The sequence below is a fragment of the Dendropsophus ebraccatus genome, chromosome 6, assembly GCF_027789765.1.
Source record: "Dendropsophus ebraccatus isolate aDenEbr1 chromosome 6, aDenEbr1.pat, whole genome shotgun sequence".
NCBI classification, from domain to species: Eukaryota; Metazoa; Chordata; class Amphibia; order Anura; family Hylidae; genus Dendropsophus; species Dendropsophus ebraccatus.
The window spans coordinates 36,987,816-37,012,434 of record NC_091459.1 but is presented as its reverse complement, the minus strand read 5'-3'; the positions used below and the strand labels follow the sequence as shown (position 1 = coordinate 37,012,434).

Below are 24,619 nucleotides of genomic sequence, written 5' to 3'. Positions count from 1 at the left end.
TTAACCTACAATAAAACTACTACATGATGTATAGTCATGTGAATTAAATATGTCCAAACCAAGTAAAGTAAACATGAAAATTTGAACAACCCGTGTAAAGTTATTTATAGGGATGGTCCGAACCTGCCGAGGTTCGGGTTCGTACGAACCCGGATTCTCGGCAATGATTCCCGCTGTCTTAAACCTCCATGCAGAGGGTGGATACAGCGGGAGGACCGCCTGGAAAACTGGGATACAGCCTATGGCTGTGGCTGTATCCTGGTTTTCCAGGCGGTCCTCCCGCTGTATCCACCCTCTGCACGGAGGTTTAAGACAGCGGGAATCATTGCCGAGAGTCCAGGTTCATACGAAACCGAACCTCCGCAGGTTCGGACCATCCCTAGTTATTTATTTTAAATTTTTTGGTATTAATTTGATCTACATTTAACCGGTATATCTACTAGACTTTGATGTGAACAAAAACATTGATAAATTGACTTTTTTGGTAAGTTTCAATCTTTTGGTTGCAAGATGGTCTCACATTATCCTTAAACACCTTCTGGTACACCAAAGAAATCCATTTAATAATGATTCTTCGCCTATAACCTTTCCACCACTATATTAATAGCTGGTAACAGGGTTTTTTTTTTGTATTGACCTAACAAGTCTTTTAGAACTACTGCCAAATAATTCTGCCTTTGCTGTATTCGTTCAGGCACTGTATTTAGGAAGTCTTCATTTTTGCTCAGTTGTTGTTTGGAAAACTTTACCATTCTTTCTAGAGAACAAATTTTTCCTCCTTGTAAATCTCACACATGGTTCTATTGGCAGGAGCTACATGTAGGCCCCATCATTCTGGACTTTTAACCTATTTTCCGCATCTTTTGTTCTATTCTCAGACTGAACTTGTGACAATTCATAAGAAAAGTTCAACGTAAACAAAATATTTATTTTGTATCTTCCAACCATATCATAATAGTGTATTTCTAGGTGTAAGAGTAGGTGGCAACGTTTTAGTCCCTCTCGAAGCTTTGTTAAGCCGTAACCACTCTGAAGCAGATCTAGGTGCGAGGAGGTCTGGTGGATGGATAGATCCACGACTGAAGATTATACATAGATATAGTATATCCACGCACCTTACACACCATGTCCAAGACAATAATTTACTACTGTTGTAATCTGAAGTGATAGTCACTAGAAATTACCTAACTTATAGTAAGTTCAAGTTCGAAAACTCCTGGATGCTTGGCATTTGACTCCCAGTGGCAAGAGAAGGGGGATGCAGCTTGAGAACTGCCTAGAAAACACGGATGCAGTCTATGATGTATCCATGTCTTCCAGTCAGTTTTTGGGCTGCATTCACCTTCTTCTCCGGGAGTCAAAGGCCAAGCGTTCTTGAGTTTGCAAACCCAAAGTTGCTCATTTGTGAGGTTGCTCATCTCTAATATTGACTCACAGTAATATCCCACACCATTTCTCAGCATAATTTCTGAATAGTGACACAGGCAAATTACCCTACAGAAATGCAAATTAATATTTGGGCCTTGTTATATGGTCTACAATAAAGCTTTAGAAGCATACAAATGCTCTGCATCAAAACCATGGTGCCCACCAGGGATCTGCTGCTGGTGTGCTTCCCCGCATGAAGACACCGGTAGATGAGGCTCTTTTGCTCATTTTATGCTGGTATTATAAACAAATATCAGAACAGCCAGTGACAGGAGCCACTTGGGTATGCCACATAGATTGCCCCTACGTAAGTGCTAACAGGAGTTGGTTTTTGCATCTATTATAGCTATAAAAGCCATGAGTAAGCGTGCTTATTTTCTGAACTATGCATCATGTCTAAAGTCCATGTGCATCTCTGAACTAATCCCAAAGGACATTTTATAACATATGTATTAACAGCAGTGTGATTCATTTCTATGCATCATTTGTAAAGACGAAAAGGGTGGTGTATCCATAATGGGAACTGATAGTGCTGTTCTCCCTTATGTTTTAGTATATAAGGGCTCCTGCACCACTGTTCACCTTACCCGATGAAGGGTCCATAGCCAACTCGAAACGTTGTTACTCTCTGCATGCCCTCACAATAAATCTTCAAGCATTGCATCTTCAGAGTGTGAGTATTTGATTTTTTTTATTATTTTTTTTAAATTCAGGATACACCACCAACCTTTTGTCTTTACATGCATACATTTTTCTGGGGCAAGAATAAGCCTGAACTCATTCGTGGTTTATTTTTCATTTACAATAAGCGGAATAGAAATGGCTTTCAGTTATGTGTTAAGATTTCACATAATGTCAATCCTATCAAATTCTAACATTTCTTACAAGAAGGTGACCTTTGATTTGTAAAATCAGCTGAGCATAAATTCAACGTCCAAAGACTGCAATACAAATATATTCATTTCACTAAGACAGTACCAAACAAATGTTTACTGGTAAATGCTGGGCTCACACAGAAAAACAGCGAGCTCTTTCCTTTTTGTACTATTATTATACCTTAAAGGGGTATTCAACTCAAACATAACTATTGATATGTTGCTGTCCATGGTGAGACTAACAATTCCTTCCATACTTGTTATTATTTAGTCTCCTACCCCTTGTTCTAAGCTGCTACTTTCTGCTGAAAACACAAAAATCTGTGTGTGAGCCTTGCTCTCTATCTCCCCCTCCTCTCTGAAACGGCTGATGTAAACAAGTCCCTGGCAGGCTTTATCTGTTACATTGTAGCTTCTTTGTAATCCTGGGAGGGGGGAATCACACAAAGTTCATTAGCAACTTGACCTTAAAATAACCCTCCCAGCATTACAAAGGAGCTACAATGTTGCAGATACAGCCAGTCAGGGACTTGTTTACATCAACTGTCTTATAAGGGAGGAGGGAGAGACAGAGAAAAAAAGCTTACACATAGATTTTTCTGTTTTTAGCAGAAAGCAGCAGCTCAGAACTGGGGGAAGGAGACTGCTCAGATAATAACAAGTATGGAAGGAATTGTTAGTCTCACCATGGACAGCAACATATCAAAAGTTATATTTGAGTGGAACACCACTGCATAAAAAAAAAATATTCCATGACCATGTCCATTATTAGGCAAGATCTTTAATATCTATGAAATGAAAAATGTATTTAGTCCCTTGCTAATTCCTTGTGTTTGGGTCTTCAAACAAAATCCTAATATAAGACAAAGACAACTTAAATAAACACAAAAGGCAGTTTGGAACAATTACTTTATCTACCACAGTCAGGATTTCCTATCCGGATTTCTTATATAAATGTATACAAGCCCCACATCATGACAGGGCCACAACCAGGATGTGATGTTCCTATTGTAGAAGGCTGGGTCACATAACACATGCATTCCATACCTTCCAGACGAAAAGAAACCCACAAAGCATTGTCTCAAAATGTTTTTTGCGAATGTAAGGCCTCGTTCACACCTTCAGTAATTTTTTAGGACTGTATAATATGTCCGCAATACACAAAAAAGTTGTCTGTAGTGCACCCGTAATCTGGATTTCTTGTGGATCTGCAGAAAAAAATGGGAAGGTAATTAAATTAAGGTGATTAGTATTACTTGCAGGCGTTTTGGTCATTACATCCGCAACGTCTGCAAAAAATGTGGATCCTATAGTCCTCTATTTGCTAATTTGTTCCACAATTACGGTCGATACTAGGACATGTCCTATTTTTTTGCGGCACGCATTATGGATCTGTAAAACTATGGAGAGTGTGAATAGCCCAATAGAAATGAATGGGCCCTAAATTTGTCTGTAATTGCGGATCTACAATTACGGACAAATTTAGGAAACTTGTATATATAAGACCTAAGATTGGTACTTATTTTCCTCTTTGTTAGTAGCCGTCTTCATTGTACAACCCCCTTTTTATACCATTTATGCCCAGTCAGGCCATGTTCAGACCTCCTAAGAAAGCGTCCGTTCCGTGACCCGCAGTATCGGCCGGATGATCTTTAGCGCCGCAGAGTTCTAATGTGGACGCATTTGTGCGCGCCCACATCAAAACTCCCCACTGCACACTATGTAGCGTGTGGTCGGAGCCGCTCGCTCCATAGTGTGCACTGACAGGGTTTTCTGAGGCATTCATAAATAGCGGCCGCAGAAAGCTGACATGTCAGTTTCTTGCTGCGCCGCTGAGGATCTTGGCCGGAGTGTATACTATGTGTATTCACTCAGGCCGGGATTCCATAGGTGGCAATGTTACGTATATTTTCGTATTATTCACGGCCGTTGTTGCGATTGGCAACAATGGCCGTAGTTTTACGAAAATATACGTAGTGTCAACATAGCTTCACTCTGTAGTTATCTATGTTACCATATTTTCTGGCGTATAAGACGACTGGGCTTAAAAGATGACCCCTGACCTTTCAGGGGTTCCTCTTATATGCCGGAAAATGTTAACCCCTGCTTGACCCTAGCAGGGTTTACTAGCTGGAGCCCTGCTGCGGTCAGGCAGGGGTTAACTGAAGTTGAACACTTAAAAAACAAACGATTTAACTCACCTATGACCCGTTCCTGGCAGAAAGTCTCCCGCCACTTTCTCATCGTAGAAGCTTAGAGACGCTCGGATGCTGGAAGACCTTCGGGAGAATGGCAGAGGCTTCGGGACCTTCCGTCACCTTTGCTATTCTCCCAAAGCTCTCCCAGCAACTGAGCGTTTCTAAGCTTCTCCGATGAGACACTCGGCTGTCAGGTGAGCTTCGGGGACATCTGGCGCAGGCTGCCGGGAACAAAGTGAGTTGAATCGTTTGTTTTTTTACAGGGGTCACCCCATACGGTGGGGATGCAGCCGTTTTTGAGCTCCCCCACTGTATGCAGCGACCATACCTGGCGTATAAGACGACCCCCAACTTCTGTGAAAATTTTCAGGGTTAAAAAGTCGTCTTATACCAAATACTGTATATAAGGTGAGTGGGGCCTTTCACTGTTTAGCTGCAAGGGTATATTGAGTTTTCAGTACACTTGTGGAGAACCTTTAATGGGTATGCCACTTGTATTAACATTTACCAGAGATGAGCGCAACTCTGCATTCAACTTGTTCAGCCATCGGTATTCAATCTGATCTGCCTTTTAGGCCGTGCCCATTTTTGACTAAGCAACTCCTCTTTCCCAATAACTCTTATCAGGCAAGGCAAAAAGTATCAAAAGTTAGAAAAATCCGCAGCACTCCACTAGCCGGCCATAGGGCCATGTTCACGCTTGAAAAATTAGACTGCAAGGTTACCAATCGAGGCAAAAAGTGTCTAAAGCACATAATAAATAGGATTTTGTCATGAAAGCCAATTTTTAGAGCAATTTGCACCAGAATTCTGGCACACTAGAAATTATAAATCTGCCCCAATATCTTTTATTGTACTTTCATGGAGTCTCATAGCAATAAAAAAAAATCGCTTTGTATGGCTGTATCCATGTTTTCCAGGTAGCCTTAGGGCTTCATCCAACTTCTGCAGCCAATGCTAATCAAATGCTGCATGATCGGACTTGAGCATGCTCAGGTTGTGCTCATAGCTATAGGCTTCAGTTGACCAAATGTAGTCTGCTTCTGTGGTCTTTTGATGCTCATGGCTATGCTGGTATTCTTTTTATTTTAGGTATAGAAAAGTTTAAAGCGTAACTGTCATTTCAGGGTCATTTTTTTGAAAACATTAAATATCAACAGTTCAAGCGATTTTAAGAAACTCTGTAATAGGTTTTATAAACCAAAAGAGTTTCCTTCTGTACTGAAAAAGCAATCTCCCAGCCTCCCCCCTCACTTCAGAAGCAGCAGGATTTCTGTCCCATTATGTGGCTATGGAGAGGGGAGGGGCTGTTAGGAGTGACTGAGCACGGAGCAGTCTTGCAAAGCACAACACCCTGCGATCTTCTCTCAGTAAGTTCATAGATAAGCACTGACCTTTCTGACCCCAGAATCCAGCGGTTTAGGTGCCCAGAGAGTCTACAAACAGCTGACCTTCATGTCCCCTCTTCCTGCTCCCTCATCTCCCTCAGCCCCTCCCCCCTTGATAGGCTTACAATGGAGAGAGCAGAGCCCGTCTTCACTGGCTTCTCTGTAATGAAGACGTGTTTGCCTGATAATGCACAGATAAGAAGTCAGGGGGGGGGGGCTGGGAGATTGCTTCTTGAGTACAGAAGGAGGCTTTTTTGGCTGATGAAACCTATTACAGAGTTTCTTAAAATCGCTTATATTACTGATTTCTGCAATAAAAAAAAAATATGACAGTTACGCTTTAAACATTATAAGCATTAAAGTATAGAATATAGTATCTAGTATAAGTATAAACTATATGCAATAAATAAAATGCATACAGACATAAAAAAGACCAAACATAGTCAAACGTTGGGTTGTCTTTGTCTTATATTATATTTTACTACAATATTTTTAGGTATGACACATACCTTCTTTATGTGACTGTATATGTGTAGTAGGTGTCATTTATTTAGTAGAGACTGATTTACAGCCTGGATGATTTTGCGTTGCTTCATTGCTTTAATCTTTGGGACACTTTACTGCTCCAGTGTGTTTAAAGCTTGAATGACATTACTCGATTTATATTCCTCTCAATAAATAAATACGCTTTTAGTTGCTGAGGATTAAGCACACTTGCTTCCAAACACACTGGAGGCCATCGTTCTGTGAGTTCTTCCAATATTTCTGGAAATATAACCGATCAATTCCCTGCTTGCATCTGTCAGGTGCTTAGTCTCAAACAGGGATGTCTCAAAGATCAAGCAATTGAAGAAGGGCCTTAGGCCACCAAGCCTCAATGGCTGTAACACTTTACTATTTGTGGATTTATACAATTGACATTGACTTTTCTTTATACACAACGAGTTTTATATAATCTTGTGAATTAATATTGATTATTGTTACAGTGAATCTAGCACCGGGTTACATGATGCTAGACTCACTTTAAAGTGTACCTGTCACAATTTTATTTTTAAAAGAAATCAACAAGGGTTGTGATCGAAAGCAGTTATACAATATACTCGCTTTATTTTTTAAGGTTTTCTATGTTTAGATCAACGTTATGCATACGGCCAAACTGTGGTCCATGCTCCCTCTGTGCCGATAGTTGGTCATTTTTATGTTAAAAAAAAGAGACCAAACACAGGAAGTCCCAGTCCGTTGTGCGCTCATGCAAGGAAAGACGCCTGTTCACCATACAAATTGTTTATCAACTGAGGGCAAGTAACTTCATTTAATTATATCATTAACTTATGCTAATTATATTACCAGCTCTGCAGCTTACCAGGAGGTAATGCTCTTTAATATGCAAAAATTCAGACAGTATAGTGTCACTGTGTGGTTACAGAGGTTTTAGTACTGTGTGACAGGAGAGCTGACCATACAATGCAAGCACCCACCAGTCTATCTGCTACTGCATGTGGACGTGCAGCATCTGTACACATGCACAGTGAAGGGAGACTCCTAGCGGTTATATATATATATATATATATATATATATATATATATATATAATGTTGATTTAAACATAGAAAACATAGAGAAAAAATAATAAAGCAAGTATATTGTAAAACTGGTTGCGATCACAACCCCTATTGATTTCTTTAAAAAAAAAAACTAATTTAAAACAGTGCCTCCTTAAAGTCTGTCAAACAGTTTCTTCATAGGGATCACTATAAAGATGGCCTAGGTATTATAACATGGCTGTCAAGAAAACATTGTAGCATATTACATTTTTTATAACATACATATTTGCAACCATCTCATTTTATTGGTTTCATTTAGATTAAGATAAGTAATAATTTTTAATATTATAATTTAATACGTAACCCAAATACAAACAAAATATAGCATTAAAGTAGTAGTGTGTAGTGTAGTGTCCATGTGAGTACTGTGTTGTCCTCATCGTCTACTAGACACGGTGGCGTATATTCGGCAGCAGTAGTATTGAAGCTCATCCTATTGACTCTTACTGATCTGATAGGCTAATATTATTTGCCTCCTGGAAAACCTGTTAAATAAAATAAATACTGAATATTGATCAATTGCCCGGTAAAGTGAATTTTCACAGTTGTATTAAAAATTCCTCAATATATGTCTAGAACCTGAATCACTCCCCAGTGTACGTGTGTAAACCTATGCATTAAATTACAAGTTCCAGGGGTTGCTGCATAGTTGCATACATGGATGACATATTTTTTACTACTGCTCTCTGCATCAAAGAAACTGAGCAGAGGATCTATATCTATATAGATTCTACCCCCCCCCCCCCCCCCACACACACACACTAAATCCGCATTATTCCTTAGGGTGCTATACATACAGACCATCTTATTTATTCAATTCATTTGTGACATAACCTGACAGTGTCCACATTTTTCCATTGAACATTTTCCATCTGTTCTTGCAGCTGAAATCCCGTGTTGTAATGACCCCATTAGCAATTTCGCCTCCTCGCAGCACTCCAGAACCCGACATCAGTTCTATTCCTCAGGATGCAGCTACCGTGCCCAATTCTGCTGTCCCACAGGCACTTACAGGTATAAGATGGTGATCTGTGTAATCTAGTCTATACATGGTATGTAGGAGTGTGATGACAGTGTCAGTGTCATCTGTCGGGAAGCACCTTATTTCCAGAAGGAAAAGAACTTGCTCTACAGTGCCACCTACTGGGGGTAGCTTCCCCTGAAATCAAAGTTTAGAGGGAATTTATCATGTAATTTATCTATCTATCTATCTATCTATCTATCTATCTATCTATCTATCTATCTATTATCTATCTATCTATCTATCTATCTATCTATCTATCTATCTATCTATCGGTTAAATGTATTTTAAAATGTTTTATTTATTTTTTTATTTTTTTTTATTTTTTTAAAATTATTTTAGTTTATTTACTTGTAAGGGAATTAAATTTTTTTTCATATTTCCCACTGTTGACTAGCAGAGGGAGTTAAAATTTTAACCTGGCACTTTTCTGACACCAATTGATCTAAAAGAAAAAAAAATTCACTGGAGTACCCCTTTAAGGATTGGACATTGATTTGAGTGGAAGCTACCTCCAGGAGATTGCACTTTAAACTTTTCCTTCTCTACTTTGCATGTTTTTTTTCCCGTGGATAATTGCAAGGACTCCATAAGAAATCCCACAACCTATTAAGAAAAACAAGGATCAAACCAGGGGTGTAACTACCACTATAGCAGGCATAGCGGCTGCTATGGGGCCCACCACATCAGGGGGCCCCATGGCCTGCTCCTGCAATACACTGGGCCCCCTGAGCTGTCATCATTTGCAGCACCGGGTGGCCCTGCTGGTCTCCTGGGTTTTGCAAATGTCCCTTTAACTGCAAGCACTCCTGACCAGAGCTAGCAGTTATGTAGTTATGACTTCACTTGACGTTTAGTGGTCAGTCGGGGGGGGGGGGGCCCAATCAAAAGTTTGCTATGGGGCCCAGCCATTTCTAGTTACGCCCCTGGATCAAACGTATGGCATTTTAATTGTCTAATGACTCCCCCCCCATCCCCCGCCACTTATCATCATTTGACTATAGAAACAACATGTCAGTTCTATTAATCTGAATAGGAGTTATAATAGAGTAGTTGATGAAACAGCCATATGGTATATGTGTAATATCAGAATAATGATAAATCTAACATAGTAGAGTATATACATATATATCCTTGCATCATAACATTATAGGGTCTCGGCAGGCAGTTAAGCATCTATGTTGCAGTTGTCGGGTTGTAGTTACAGTATTGAATTATTACACAAAACTAACAGAATGTTCTTCTTTTCTTCTTTAAATTTCAGTTTGTATTTATGTGAACAAACAAGGTAACACTGGACCCTACCTTGACAGAAAAAAGGTCCAGCAACTCCCCGACCACTTTGGACCCGAGCGTCCTTCCATGGTGCTACAGCAAGCAGTACAAGCCTGCATTGACTGTGCTCATCAGCAGAAGAGCGTCTTCTCCCTAGTAAAACAGGGTTATGGAGGAGAAATGGTTTCAGGTAATGAGAAATCAGGCAATGTATCTGCCTAGATTCTGTGTAGCTTTTATTATTTGTGTTCCATATTAGGGCTGGGTTCACACTACATATATTTCAGTCAGTATTGTGTTCCTCATATTGCAACCAAAACCAGAAGTGGATTAAAAACACAGAAAGGATCTGTTCACACAATGTAGAAATTGAGTGGATGGCCGCCATATAACAGTAAATAGCGGCCATTATTTCAATATAACAGCCGTTGTTTTAAAATAACATCAAATATTTGCCATTAAATGGCGGCCATCCACTCAATTTCAACATTGTATGAACAGAGCCTTTCTGTGTTTTCAATCCACTCCTGGTTTTGGTTGCAATATGAGGACCACAATACTGACTGAAATATACGTAGTGTGAACCCAGCCTAGAACTGTTCCGTGTCTGAAGGGTAGGGCATGTTTTGAGCTGATAATATTCAGGGGAGATGTCAGAGATTATGATAATGATCAGAAGAACATAACATCCATATCCTTTAGTTATTGTAAGACCCTATTACACAGAATGATAATCTGCCAAATCATCGGCTGATCGTGTCTTTTGGACCTGCCTAAAAATCATCGTCCGCCAGGCGCACACGGCTACATGTAATGGTGATGCATGGCTGATGACTGAAAAAAAAAATTATTATACTTTATACATACCTGTCCACGCACCCTGGTGTTCTTGCTTCTGCCCGCTCCCAGCTGCTGCCGCTTCTACATTGGTCTTTGAAATCACTGGCCGCATTGCTGTCCCATCTCAGCCAGTGATTGGTTGTGCAACCTGTCACTTCACAGACCAGCTCTAAAGGTCCGGCAGCGGCTTTGGGGAGAGGGCAGAAGCGGGAAGGACACTGGGGAGCGTGGGCAGGTATGTATACAATTTATTACGCTAACGATATATATATATAGCATTTGCTGCACGATTATCGAGCCGTGTAATAGGCTCAGTAAGGGCCCCTATTCCACCGGACGATTATCGTTCAGATTATCGTTAACTCGTTCGAATCTAAACGATAATCGTTCGGTTGAAATGCAGTTAACGATTAACGACCGAAGGAGAAATCATTGATCGCTTTATAAGACCTGGACTTATTTTTATCATTGCTCGTTCGCAAAATGTTCGCAAATAATTTGCATTGAATAAGACGTCGTTCGGTCTTTCACAATAGATACGAATGCAATAGCGAATAAATAGGGAAGAAAAACCGACCGCAATTACGATCATAAGTAACGATTATCGTTCCATGGAAATGAGTGAACGTTTTCAGGTCTTTCGCAATAGCGGTCGTTTGAGATCGTTAATTGTTAATGATTATGCAAACGATAATCGTCCGGTGGAATAGGGCCCTAAGTAAGCGCTGATCTAGCAGATGGCTAACATGGCACTGCTACACATTGTCATTAGAATAAAATATTACAATACTGCCACTCATTGTGGCTCTTGAATGGAACAGCTTGGAATATGGCACTGCCTCACAATGTGCTTCCTGAATGCAAAAGTGTCACATACTGTAAGCCATGAAAACAATAGCCCCATATACTGTGCCTCCTGAATATATTGTGTCCAGGTGTTACTCACCATATCCCCTAAGAGGAATTAATTAAAGGGCTATTCCACTCAAACATAACTTTTCATATGTTGCTGCCCATGGTGAGACTAACAATTCCTTCCATACTTGATATTATCTATTCCGTCTCCTTCCCCCAGTTCTGAGATTCTGCTTTCTGCTAAAGACACAAAAATCTGTGTGTGAGCCTTTCTCCCAGTCTCCTCATCCTGCCCCCTCCCTTGGGAGGGTTAATCTGAGGTCAAGTTGCTAATGATATCACTGTGGTTATCCCTCCCAGCATTACAAAATAGCTACAAGAAGGTAGCCTGGAGGAAAGAAGGGACATAATTGAAACCTTTAAATATGTTAACCTAAATAAGATTCAAGAGGTGATTTTAAGATTGAAGGAAGTGATTTTAATATGAAACTAAACACGGGGGCACAATCTAAGGTCAATTGGGGGAAAGATCAGAAGCGATGTGCGAAAATATTATTTTACCGAAAGAGTAGTAGATGCTTGAAACAAACTTCCAGCCGATGTGGTTTATAAATCTACAATAAAAGAATGTAAACCTGCCTGGGTCCATCTAGTCTTCCCTTTTAGGATATATATATATATATATATATATATATATATATATATGTATATGTATATATTTATATATATCTCCTAAAAGGGAAGACTAGATGGACCAGGTGATTTTTTTTCTGCTGACAGTCCTCTGTTTCTTTCCTCATTAAAATAACTATAACTATCAGCATTTTCCTGAGTCAGGCTCTGTTCACACAACGTAAATTTTCAATTAATCACGGCCGTTGTTGCTGATTTGCAACAACAGCCGTAAATAGTAGAAAACTTTCATTGTGCTGCAGTCAGAGGGAATGCCAGCTGGAGTGTATACACATAGTATACGATCTGGCTGGGATCCGTAGCAACCACAGCGAAAACTGACATGTCAGTTTTGTGCGGCCGCTATTCATTGAATAGCAGCCGCACAAACCTGACAGGTCATGCAATGTAGAGTGCTTTCTATTGTTTGCAATAGTGAATTGGGATGCGGGCACACACACATAGGCCCGAATCCCAATTCAATAGAAATGAAGTTTATCCCGGCCAGTACTTGAGTACCGGTCAGGATAAACTTCACTGACACCATCCGTTCTGTGACACGGCCGGGTCACAGAACGGCCGGTGTCATATATTGCGTGAACGTGGCCTCAAAGTGCATAAATATGATGTAGTTGGGAAGAAACTAATTGTATCTAATCTAAGCACTGCTCTGCTATAGCAGCATGTTCTGCAGAATGACACTTTGTAGAAAACTAGTAGAGAGATTTGTACATGTTGATATATTTGGCTCTGAAAGCTTTTCCTAGACCTGATACAACTGTATCCACATCACAGCTTAGAACAGGACAGCTTTTAGCCTCTGCATATAAATAACCACCTCCTCCAAGAATATCTGAAACTTGTATAACTTAGCATTATTATAGTGAATAAGCATTACAATCACAAAACTGGAAACCCCTGTTTAGTCTCTGTTACCCTGTGAAATGGCAGCAGTTAACATCCATGGCCATTTAAAATGGTATTTTGGAAAGGGATTAAATATCACCAGTCTTAAATGAGGGAAAAAGATAAGGCAGGCATGACTTGGAGTAGAAAGTCATCTAAACACTGTCACATCTAAAGGGAAGATGCTACATAAGAAAAATAAGCTTTGAGGAACTGCTCAGCCATTCATGATTTGGTGGCTGCGGAGATAATTAGTGAGCTGTCGTTCCAACAAAGAGAATTAATTAGAGCAAGAAAAGATCTAGCACACACTTAAAAGTGTACTGACAAACCTATGAATACTATAGTAGACGGCAGAGCCGCAGCTAATGTATCATCATGCTCCGCAATTTACGACACCATCAGCGAGTGTCATAGAAAAAAAAATGTATTCCAACAGACAAATCGGCTGACATGGAAAGGATAATTGGATTGGGTAAAGATTGGATATTCTTCTAATATAGTATATGGAGAGTATTTTCAAACTATTTGATCTGGAATTTCTTATAATAGGACTTCTCAAATTATAAATACAATGTCATGAAAAAAAAACCCTAAGATTATTTAGAATACATTTACAACTAAAATGTTCTTACTTCCAACCAACCTATTACTGGTATGGAGAAATATGTTTTTTCCCCCTAAATATTTAAAGGGGCAGAAAAAAATATTTCACATGTTCCGAGCCTGGTTTGTAAATATGGAATATGTGCTATGGAACAGAGCTCGGAGCTCCCGGCATCGTTATGAATGATGATACCTGAAGTTCAGAATTCCGGTCCGTAGTATATCGTTCATCCACGGACCGTAATCATGGAATTCCCTATATTTAGGCACTGTCAGTTAGAAAACCTGGTAATACATCACGGGAAAACATCAAATGTTTTGATCGGATTATGATCAGACTCCTCATCAGGAGAATGTGCTAAGAGAAGTGCATTTAATTCCCATGCTCTCAGCAATCCTGTCCTGATGCTTCATTCCGATTCTAAAAGAACGGAAATGATTCTCATGTTAGCTTCTATCTATATTATAAAATAATCTGGAAATCTGGCAGTTTCCATTCTAACCACTAGGGCTAAAACTGAGCTAAGACTTCCTGTTCTGTCTGTAGGGATAAAAGGAGGCTGCTGTAAAGCAATCTGTACAGCATTACAGCATCAGGCTATGTTCACACAACGTACGTTTAGCATAAATCACGGCCATTGTAATTTGCAATAATAGGAGTAATTTATGCTAAATATATGTTGTATTTAAATGAATGGAATCCCGGCCGGAGCGTATACACATAGTATACTCTGTGGCCGGGATTCCATCATTCATTGCATAGCGGCCGCGGACATGTCAGTTCCCGCAATGGAGCGTGCAGCTCCGCTCTATTGTGTGAACTGACATTGTGTGCATCAGTAAATTGGGTGCCCGCATCCGAATTCGATGAATGGTGAGCCCGCAGTGTGAATCGGTGAGTTGTGCGCCCGTATTCGAATTCACCGGAAACAAAGATCATCCGACTGGTACTGCAGTACCGGCCGGGATGATCTTTAGTAACACCAGCCATTCTGTGACCCTGTATGAACATGGCCTCACCATGTAATCAGTACAATAGCAGCAGCCTGTGAAATTACCTCTTTTAAAATTCTTTTGTCGGAACATAGCCTTACCCAATTTCCCTCCCAAGAATAAAAATTATAAAAATGATGCAATAAATTATACATAATTTAAAATAAAAAAAAACCCACCACAACTTTCTTCCTGGCAAAAAATGCCCGTATTCAGGAATTTTATGAAAGAAAATAAAAAGATAAAAAAGTTCACAGAACTTGGCAACACAATTTTTTTTTAATCAAACACATTTTTATTGTGCAAAACTACAAAACGTAAAAAAAACCCCATATAACTATATGGTATTTCCACATTAGTACCGACTATGCAATAAATACAATGGTGTTTCATTTTTTTCTTCAGTTTCTGCTTCATTTGAAGGAAAGCAGCATCTTCTCAGCCTTCCTGTGGTGAACAGCATAGGATATGTTCTGCGATTCCTGAAGAAGCTATGCCGCAGCCTCATCTGTGACAATCTGTTCAGCAATCAACCCTTCATACAGTATAGCACCACTTCAGACAACCCCAAGGAATATGATACTGGCAGGATGGAGTCAGGTAGGCGGACAACCTGGTGGACAAGCTGTGGATAATCCAGACAAAGAAGCAAATGTTAAATGGTTATTCCGACCTTTTTTTTTTACTTTAGTAAAATTACAAAACTTTGTAATCCAACTTTATATTACAGTTTGACTTTTTGTTAGATAGTATTAGTAAATCTGAGCCACTGGAGTAAACATTCACAGTGCAAAGAGCTAATTGGCAAAAGGTGGGGTAGTTACAGTAAGAAGGTTGGTAGTGTGAATTTTAAAATTAAGGGCACTATTACACCAAACGCTTATCAGCAGTACTTGGCCAGTTACCAGCCGTCCCGGCCAATAATCGTTTGGTGTAATAGGTCATGCATTGCTAAGAGGCAACGATCAGCCGACATGCACAATGTCGGCTGATTGTTGTCTTAAAGCATGTTTTTAAAAAACAATCACGATAGTGAAGATCTGCTGGCCGTTGCTGAGCTTAATAGATGTGAAGATAGCCTGGTGAGCACCACCCATAGGGTCAGTTAACACTACGGAATTTGTGCGGAATTTCAAGAGGAGTCTGCGCCACGGACCCCGCTTGACCCATTGATTTAATAGGATGTCTCACAAGCACTCCTTTTTTCACCCAAAGAATTGACATGTTATTGTATGTTTTAGTTTAGGTAGATTGTGTTTCATTAGAATTTTGACTTGGATAACAATCACATATTATTACTAATCAATGAAGAAGTCCAGTAATTCCAAAGGGTTCGCTCACATTTTATATGTCTATATATTATGATTTAATTGCTTACACAATTGCATTTTCCCCAGCAGAAACTGTAATTCCAGAAGATTACTTGGTTGATCCTGTGAATACAAAACGATACAGCGTTGATCCTTCTGATTCCGCCTACAACTACATGGGTTCTCTGTACTCTGTGAGACAGAACAATGCAGATGGACGGCTCGGAGGCGGTAGTGGTGGAAGTTCCTCCTCTTCGTGCAACCACAGGTCCAGCCAGATGTCTTTGGGAGGTCAATCCTCAGCGGGATTAAGACGTCAGACATCGAGTCCCACTAGAAGTGGAAGTTACCTTGAGGGAAGAAGTGGTAATGAAGCTGAATTATTTCCAGCTATGTTCATTTGTCCATTAGACATGTGTCTGTCTTTATTTTGCCAGCTCTTTGACATTAAAGGGGAACTATATGCAGGGGAGACTAATCTAACCTGCTGATAGCCCCCTAATGCACACGTGGCGCTGAGGAGGAAGGTATGTCTCTTACCTTCCTCCTCGGCACAGTTCCCATGCAGTTAGTAATTGAATTTACGACCCAGAGCACTGCCCTACCCCCCATCGCTCCGATCCAGCCTTCCTGCTCCATTGTGTATCATCAGAAAGAGCGGTCCCCCTCGGCGTGATGGAGTTAGTGCTCCTAACAGTGCTCCCGGCCGGGGATTCAGCTACTAACTGCACAGGAACAGTGCCAAGGAGGAAGGTAGGTGGCATACCTTCATCCTTGCGCCTGCTGCGCATTAGGGGGCTATCAGCAGGTTAGCTTCTGAAAGTTCCCCTTTAATACTTGTTCTTGGCCGGTTTGCTACAGTTCACAGTATTATCTATTAACACCTTCCTTCCTATAGTCTAAACACATCATCTAATGCAATTACTCTATGCAGTTAAAGTATAACTATCTATTCACGTAAATACTAATCATTCATTAGTATAGATCATAACTATAAACTTAATAAATCAGTACAAATTACAAATTCAAGTACAAGTACAAGTACAAAGTACAAATTCTCCCTTTTTCCTGCCTAAATCTCCAGTTATAGTTCCCATTGTCATGTCAAGCCAACCACCTCACTGAGTTAGGAGAGACTTGTACTCGTCAGTTTCTGTAATTTGGTCCCAGTAGACATTGGGATATGTCTGATATGCAGACATATCAAATAATCAATAATATCCTGCAAAATCTCTTATAGCTCTTATGCCACAGAATTGTTTCCCCCTGTCGGGTCTCATCACCCGATAAGTGAGCGGCAGCAGCTCTGAGCATAATTGAGGAGCTGCACATGTGATCACAGACTGAGCATGAGCAGACTGAGGAAGGACTTTGTCAGTACTCAGCGGCAGCTCCTGATTCTGATAGCCGGTGCAGGCAAGCTTGTGGACGGGTGTTGTTGGGGGGACTGACTTGCTTACTCAGTAGTCGTCCCTACAAGAGGCAGGAGATGCATAACAGGGGCATAAGGCTCCGTCCCACAGAATTATGACAAAAAGTTATGACATAGTTTGACAATAGGGATGGCGGTGTACCAGGACAGAACGCTGCAGCAAGATGATAAGAAGAATAGGGAGCCTACTATGGTATTACAGAGAGGCAATGGGGGCATGATTTTTTTTTTTTTACATGGTCAAGTGATAGGTACACTTTATATATATATATATATATATATATGAAAAGTTTAATAAATGTACTGAACAGAACAAAACCCTGTACTGCCCTTGTATGATTAGTAACTGAGACCCTATTTTTACATGAGTGACAACCCCAATCTTTTATGTGTGATTTTATCAAGAAATGTGGACACTTGTCTAGCTCATAATGAAAACTTATTAGATTGCTGTGACAGAATCAGCCTGATAAACCTATATTGATACTGTGTTATGAAAAATATCACCATATCTTAGTATCAATAGAGAATTAGTGGAAAGAAGTGTGAGCATGGGATAGTAAGCACACAACTGTTAAAAGAGAACTCCGGGCACATCTAAAAATCTGGTGCGGGCAGCGAGTACAAAAACCTTAGAAAAAACTTAGGCGAATATGTCAGCTTATATGAATGGAACAAAGGATGCACACCCCTTTTTTTTATTTCCGAGCTGCGTTGTTCACACTACGTAAGTTTCACACTACGTGAGAAAACTTCAGTTCACACTACGTAAGAAAACTTCAGCTCACACAATGGAGCGTGCAGCTCCGCCGCACGCTCCATTGTGTGCAGCGGCTAATTTGGATGCGGGCGCGCATGGGTGCGCCCACATCCCAATTCATCAGAAGTGAAGATCATCTGGCTGTTAACGCAGTACCGACCGGGGTGAACTTCTCTGACACCGGCCATTCTGTTACCTGTTCTAATTGTTAATAACTAGAGTCATTAATAACTAGAGAGATATTAAAGCTAATTTTTAACCCTCAACTGCCCACTGAGCTGATGGCACCACTGGATAGATATAGATGAGAACTTTAAGGACATAACTTTGTTTCCCCTGTCAACGTGGTATATATGAAGAGATGCCAGAGAAAGAAGAGAACATGGTGCCGATCCATGTTTGGAGCAAACTGCCGACCAGCTTGCCCCATACACGGATCTCCACCATCATAGAGGAAGTGGTCTGTCAGCTCCTATAGTATCTTCAGTGTCTAAGAGGGTGAATCAGCTACTGCACAACATCACAACACAATGTAGTTGCTGAAGACCCTGTTTTTGAGGAGACATTTTTAAAAAGGTATATTCATGTGTAAGATACATCAGCTCTATTACTATTACTATTATTATTATTATTATTATTATTTTCATAGCCTCAAGCCCTTCTCCTGAAAGCCAGGAGACAGTCAGACCATCTAGCAAAGATCCATCTAATTGGACTGTAGAAGATGTTGTCTGGTTTGTGAAGGATGCCGATCCACAGTCATTGGGTCCACACGTTGACCTTTTCAGAAAGCACGTAAGTAGATTTTTGTTTAAAATGCATTGGACAGTAAAATTTTGCTAAGTTTCTCCTCTGCAGCCTGCATGTTCCTGTATCTAACACTGGTCTTAACTAATTCAATGCCAGGGCATGAGCTCACAGGATTTAGACGGAGGCTTAATCTAAGTTGATTGGTAACCAGATCAAAGGTCACATTTAATTATGCAGTACTAAAAATTCACTCAAAGGTGTCCATAATAACTAATAAAAGGATGAAATATCTGAAATAAAAAATAAAGCATCAACATTTTTTTTGAGAAATAGTGCCACACTTGTCCATGTAATGACACTTGAATAAAGCTGAGCAACAATACAAGACAGTCACCAAATGTGTAACTTAAAGGGGTTGTCTGAAGATAGGTTTTAAAAAATAAAAAAATATTGCTGCTGGTGCATATATAACAATAAACATATTATCCATACCTGTCTGCACTCCCTCTGTGTCCTTCTTCGGTGTTGCTGGTGTCCCCCACTGACTGCGGAGCCTCCACTTCCGAGACAAACTCCTCTTGGGAGTCACAGTCTGTTCAGCCAATCACTGACTGAGACGGGACAGTCCTGCAACCAATGATTGGCTGAGCAGGCTGTTACCCCTGAGGGGAGGTTATCTCGAAAGCTGTGGCTCTGCAGTCAGTGGGGGACACTGATGACACCAGAGGACGCCACAGAGGGAGTGCGGACAGGTAAGAATAACATGTTTATTGTTATATATGCACCAACAGCAACAAATTAAAAAAGGCCAGACAACCCCTTAAAAGGGAACCTATCATCATCAAAATACTATCTAGCTATCATGTTATAGAGCAGAAGTCACTGAGCGGATTGATATATATCTTTATGGGAAATGATTCAGTATAACTTGTAAATTATTGATTGAAATCTCTGATGTTTCCATGCTAAGGAGTCCAGTCCATTAAGTGACACCACCCACTGGACTCCTTATCACCGAATGAGCAGTGATTGAGAATGAGCAAGTTATACTGATTGTTTTCCCATAAAGATATATATCAAACTGCTCAGCTCTTCCTTCTCTATAACATGACGTCCATAGATTAGATAGCATGGTCTTGATGATAGGTTCCCTTTATTTGAAAAGCCCACATACAGCCCTTATAACTGCCCTTAGTCACCTTGAGAGAACAGGACACCTTGACCACTATCTGATTTGCCCCCCTTTAAAACCATCTCAAGGGTTATGGAAAGGGGCAACTAAGATGAATCTCTCCTGTCCACATTAGGTGCAGGGAGATGTAATAAAGACTTCATTTTCATAGTTGCTATGGAATCCCCTCTGCTTTCATAAAAGTCCTGTGAGAAAGTTTAAAAAATAAAAATAAAAACCTATCCTTTCAACATTGTCGCTGTAATGAAGATTTCACAACAATTAAGTAATGAATCCTTTACTATTAGCTCTGTATTTATTTTGGTACTTAACGGTGATTATCGACATTTCTCACTATTGATTTGTCCATCTGACAAGGGAAAAGCTGAGAATATTTGTACATTAAGGGAGGCAAACCGTTCTTACCGCAAAGAACACAAAGTCCTATCAGGATGAGCTTTGTGAACTACATTTTTATCTAATTCTTAGCTCAGAATTTACCAGGTCTGGAAATGTCAACATCATCTTATTAAATACAGCCCTGAGAAATCTGTTTAACTCTCTGTTCTTTTTATGTCTCTAAAGACAATGTTGAAAAGAGCTTCAGGACGACTTTATATGTACTGTATCACAGTAGTTTTCAGTCTTAGTTCCTCTGGTCATATGTAATTGCAGAAATTATAGTGGAAATAAGGTATTTAAAGTGACTCTGTACCTACAATCTGACCCCCCCAAACAACTTGTACCATCAGATAGCTGCTTTTAATCCAAGATCTCTCCTGGGGTCCATTTGGTAGGTGATGCAGTTATTGTTCTAAAAAACAACTTTTAATTTTGCAGTCCTGTGTCAAATTGGCGTAGCCGAGATTACCCATGCCCTAGGATTGCGACGCCCCTCTGCCCCGCCCCCTTCATCATTAGGAATTCCCCTAGAACAATTTCTCCTATTCATCACCTGTGTGAACACTGCACAAGTGCTGGATAGTTAAGGCACCTGTGCAGTGTTCAGACAGGTGATGAATAGGAAAAATCCTGCCTGGGCCATTCCTAATAATAAAGAGGACAGGGAGGAGGGACAGAGGGGCGTCGCAGTCATAAGGCATGCATACTCTAGGCCATGCCAATTTCACACAGGGCTGCATCAGTTGTTTTTTAGGACAATAGCTGCATCACCTGCCAAATGGACTCCAGGACAGATCTTGGAGTAAAAACAGCTATCCAAAGGTACGAGTGGTTTGGGGGGGGGGGGGGGGGGTTAGATTGTGGGTACAGAGTCAATTAAAGGAAACTGCTAAACATGTTTCTTCTTTGCTCTCAAGCCGTACGATGCTAAATACAATAAACCCCATGCATATGCTTCCCTGAGATTCCCTCCATGGAAGCAGTTCTGTCAGAGGTAAAGAGGGGGGAGTGTACAAGTAAGGCTTCATACACACAATGCACAAGCCTGGAGAACACAGAAATGGCTGCACATCGCACCAATGTTTGATACAAAAGCATATTCAGCTACATTAAAAACAAACATCAGAAGTTGATATATAATTTGAGCAGACCATATTGCCTTATGTACCACGTGTAGGTCTTCTGATATACATGAGTCCCTACACTAGCCATGGTGCAGTGTTGGCCGGCGACCACCACAAAGCCAGTGCCCATAGGGGGTAGGAACCCAGTGGTCCAGCGACCCCAGTGTCTGTCTGCCAACACACTGTGTGCACAGTGTGAACAGTGGTTGCCAGACCGCTGGGCTGATCCCCCCTGTGAGCACGCTAGCTTTGTGGCCGTTGTGGTCACCGGCCAACACTGCACCATGGCTAGAGTAGGGACTCATGTGTATCAGAAGACCTGCACGTGGTACATGAGGCAATATGGTTTGATCAAATTATATACTAACTTCTGATGTTGGTTTTTAAAGGGAACCAATCAGCCCAATCGGGCTGATATGGTTCCCTGAAAAGCTGTATACAGCTTCTGAGCGGCCCGCGGCATGAACCGTAAAATATAGCACTATACCCAAAAAAACACTTTAATCGCCTAGGCGCATGACAGGCAGAGGCGGGGAGGTAGTCATCTGGGCGGCTCCCCGCCTGTGTCTAGTCACCACTCTCTGCCTGTCAGTGCAAACAGAGGGATGATTGACAGGCAGAGAGGCAAGTAACAGACCTCTCTGCCTGTCATTTATCCCCTCGGAGCGTGCTTTTAATGTGGACTTCATTGACCTTATTGATGTTTTACTTTTGCTAATTATACATACACTATTATGTTCTATATTTGCTAGTATGTTTTTTTCTTGAGGACTCTCTCGGTTCTATACATTTTTCGCCTTGCACCCAGTGTGAACAGGGTCACACATTTGAGAGCTACTCGGTTTTAATAATACTAACAATAGTGGTGGGACACACCTGTCTCTTTCTCATTTCGAAAGGAACGGCCATAATGTCCGTAGGAAATACAGATCCAGTAGGCTTCTATTAGTGTGTCTGTGCCGCAATCATTGTAGTAATTTGTCGAAATAACTGTAAGAACCCCTAACACAACACTTGACTGGACTATATATCTTTATGTAGGTTCCATCTGGCCCCATAATATGAAACTCTTCTCTTCTAGAAACATTGCTTCCATGAGAGACTGCCTCCAATATATGGTGCCATACAGTGTAAAATACATGGCTCATGAAGTGCCTATGGCTCTGTAGTATAGAACAGCAAGGACATCATGCGCCGCTGTATAGCCTGTGTGCATGGGGCCTAAGATCTGCCAATTTACTTTCCATATATACTATATGTGTGCGTTTTTCTGTGCTGCTCTAGTATCTTTATCTCTGTACAATGTACCATGTCACCATTATATGCCACTAAAACTTTACCGCTCTAATATTGTCTCTTTTTTTCCCTCTTTTTCTTATAGGAGATTGATGGCAATGCCTTGCTTCTTCTGAGGAGTGACATGATTATGAAGTATTTGGGACTAAAACTGGGACCTGCCCTTAAACTTTGTTACCATATTGATAAGCTGAAACAAGCAAAGTTCTGATCACTGACTAGCATTAATCCTGTAAGATGGTAGTTGTAACATGTTGCCTTATGAAAAGGCCATTCTGACACCTTTTTATTTCCTCTAGGCTCGTGTTAGATGTCATTTTCATCTTGGCCTATCTTTTTTTATTACTTAAAGTGTCACTGTCGTTTTTTTTTTTTTTTTTTGCAGAAATCAATAGTACACTCGATTTTAAGAAACTTTGTAATTGTGTTTATTAGGCAAATATGCCATTATCTGCATTCAAAAAGACTTTCCCCAGGTCTTCCCTCCCTCCCCTCTCTCATTCACTGCTCATTAACAGGACGTGGCCTGTGTAACCTATGGAGATGGGAGGGGGAGGAGGGAGATTAATCAGCAACAGAGAGCAGAGAACAAAAGATTACGCAGCGGGACCTGTGTGAAAGCTGATATTCAGAGGTCAGAGGGGCCAGTGCTGACTTCAGAAGAGATAGCCCGGTGATGTAGCAGTAAATTAACTCTTTGTTGTCCTTTTTTGGTGCCTCATCTCCCTCCACCCCTCCCTTCTCCATAGAAAACAATGAAGACAGGGGGGAGAGCTTCAAACTGCTTTTTCATGATAAAAATGGATTTTTGGCTAATAAACCCAATTACAAAATTTCTTAAAATCGCCTGTACTATTGATTTTTGAAAAAAAAAAAAAAAAATGTAAACGACAAGTACACTTTAAGGAGGTCTGCAGCTTATTTCTCTGGACATAACATCAGTGTAGACCACTATTGTAACACGTTGGCATAAGCAGCATGGAATCCCAGAACATTCCGTATGGCAGGTGTTGTGAGATATTACTGTATACTGACAAAGATGATTGCCGTATGAACTTAAAGCTCCTAAAAACCCTGAAAATATTAGCTTTGTACCACGAGTGTATGGCATTTCTCTGACACAACCCATTTTTATAAAGCTGATCCCCAATGCTTGCAGGGATAGTTGTAGCTGTCCCATAACCATAGTCATTTTTGTACTAGCAGTATGTATCTGGTCATCCTTGCAATGTGTGTCTGCTGTTCACGGTGATACATATGTTGAAGCTTTCTGTATGCATTCACCGCTTGTGGAGTGACCTAACGTTTTATTCTAAGAATATACATTTATATACATTGATTTACTTACTTGCCTACCCATAATCCAGAGATCTCACCCATGACTCCTGTATAGCAAAATCTTTGCAAAAGATCTATTAACTTATAGTTGGAAGATAGCCAGCTGTTAAAGGGTTACTCCAGCGGGAGAAAAAAAATCATCTGGCGTCAGAAAGTTATATAGATTTGTTATTCACTTCTATTAAAAAATCTCTAGTCTTCCAGTACTTATTATGTCCTACAGGAAGTTCTGTATTCTTTTCAGTCTGGCACAGTGCTATTTGCTGCCACCTCTGTCTATGACAGGAACTGTCCAGAGGAAATCCCCCTAGAAAACTCCTGCTCTCCAGACTGGAAAGAATACACCACATCCTGCAGGACATACACCAGCTGATA

General features: G+C 40.5%; 1 protein-coding gene across 3 annotated transcripts in view; it reads left to right on the top strand.

Annotated features, from left to right (window-relative positions):
- Positions 1-23,300, top strand: part of SCML4 (Scm polycomb group protein like 4) — a 68,882-nt gene extending 45,582 nt beyond the window's left edge. The window contains exons 3-9 of one of the 3 annotated variants that reach the window (XM_069973617.1): positions 1,982-2,101; positions 8,378-8,507; positions 9,779-9,979; positions 15,067-15,261; positions 16,062-16,337; positions 18,813-18,958; positions 22,992-23,300. In XM_069973617.1, coding sequence (XP_069829718.1) covers positions 1,982-2,101; positions 8,378-8,507; positions 9,779-9,979; positions 15,067-15,261; positions 16,062-16,337; positions 18,813-18,958; positions 22,992-23,117 — 1,194 coding nt within the window. In that variant the 3' untranslated portion in view covers positions 23,118-23,300. Of the gene's footprint in view, positions 1-1,981; positions 2,102-8,377; positions 8,508-9,778; positions 9,980-15,066; positions 15,262-16,058; positions 16,338-18,812; positions 18,959-22,991 lie in introns of all 3 variants that reach the window. The other 2 variants (XM_069973616.1, XM_069973618.1) reach the window with 2 other exon arrangements.
- Positions 23,301-24,619: the final 1,319 nt, after the last annotated feature.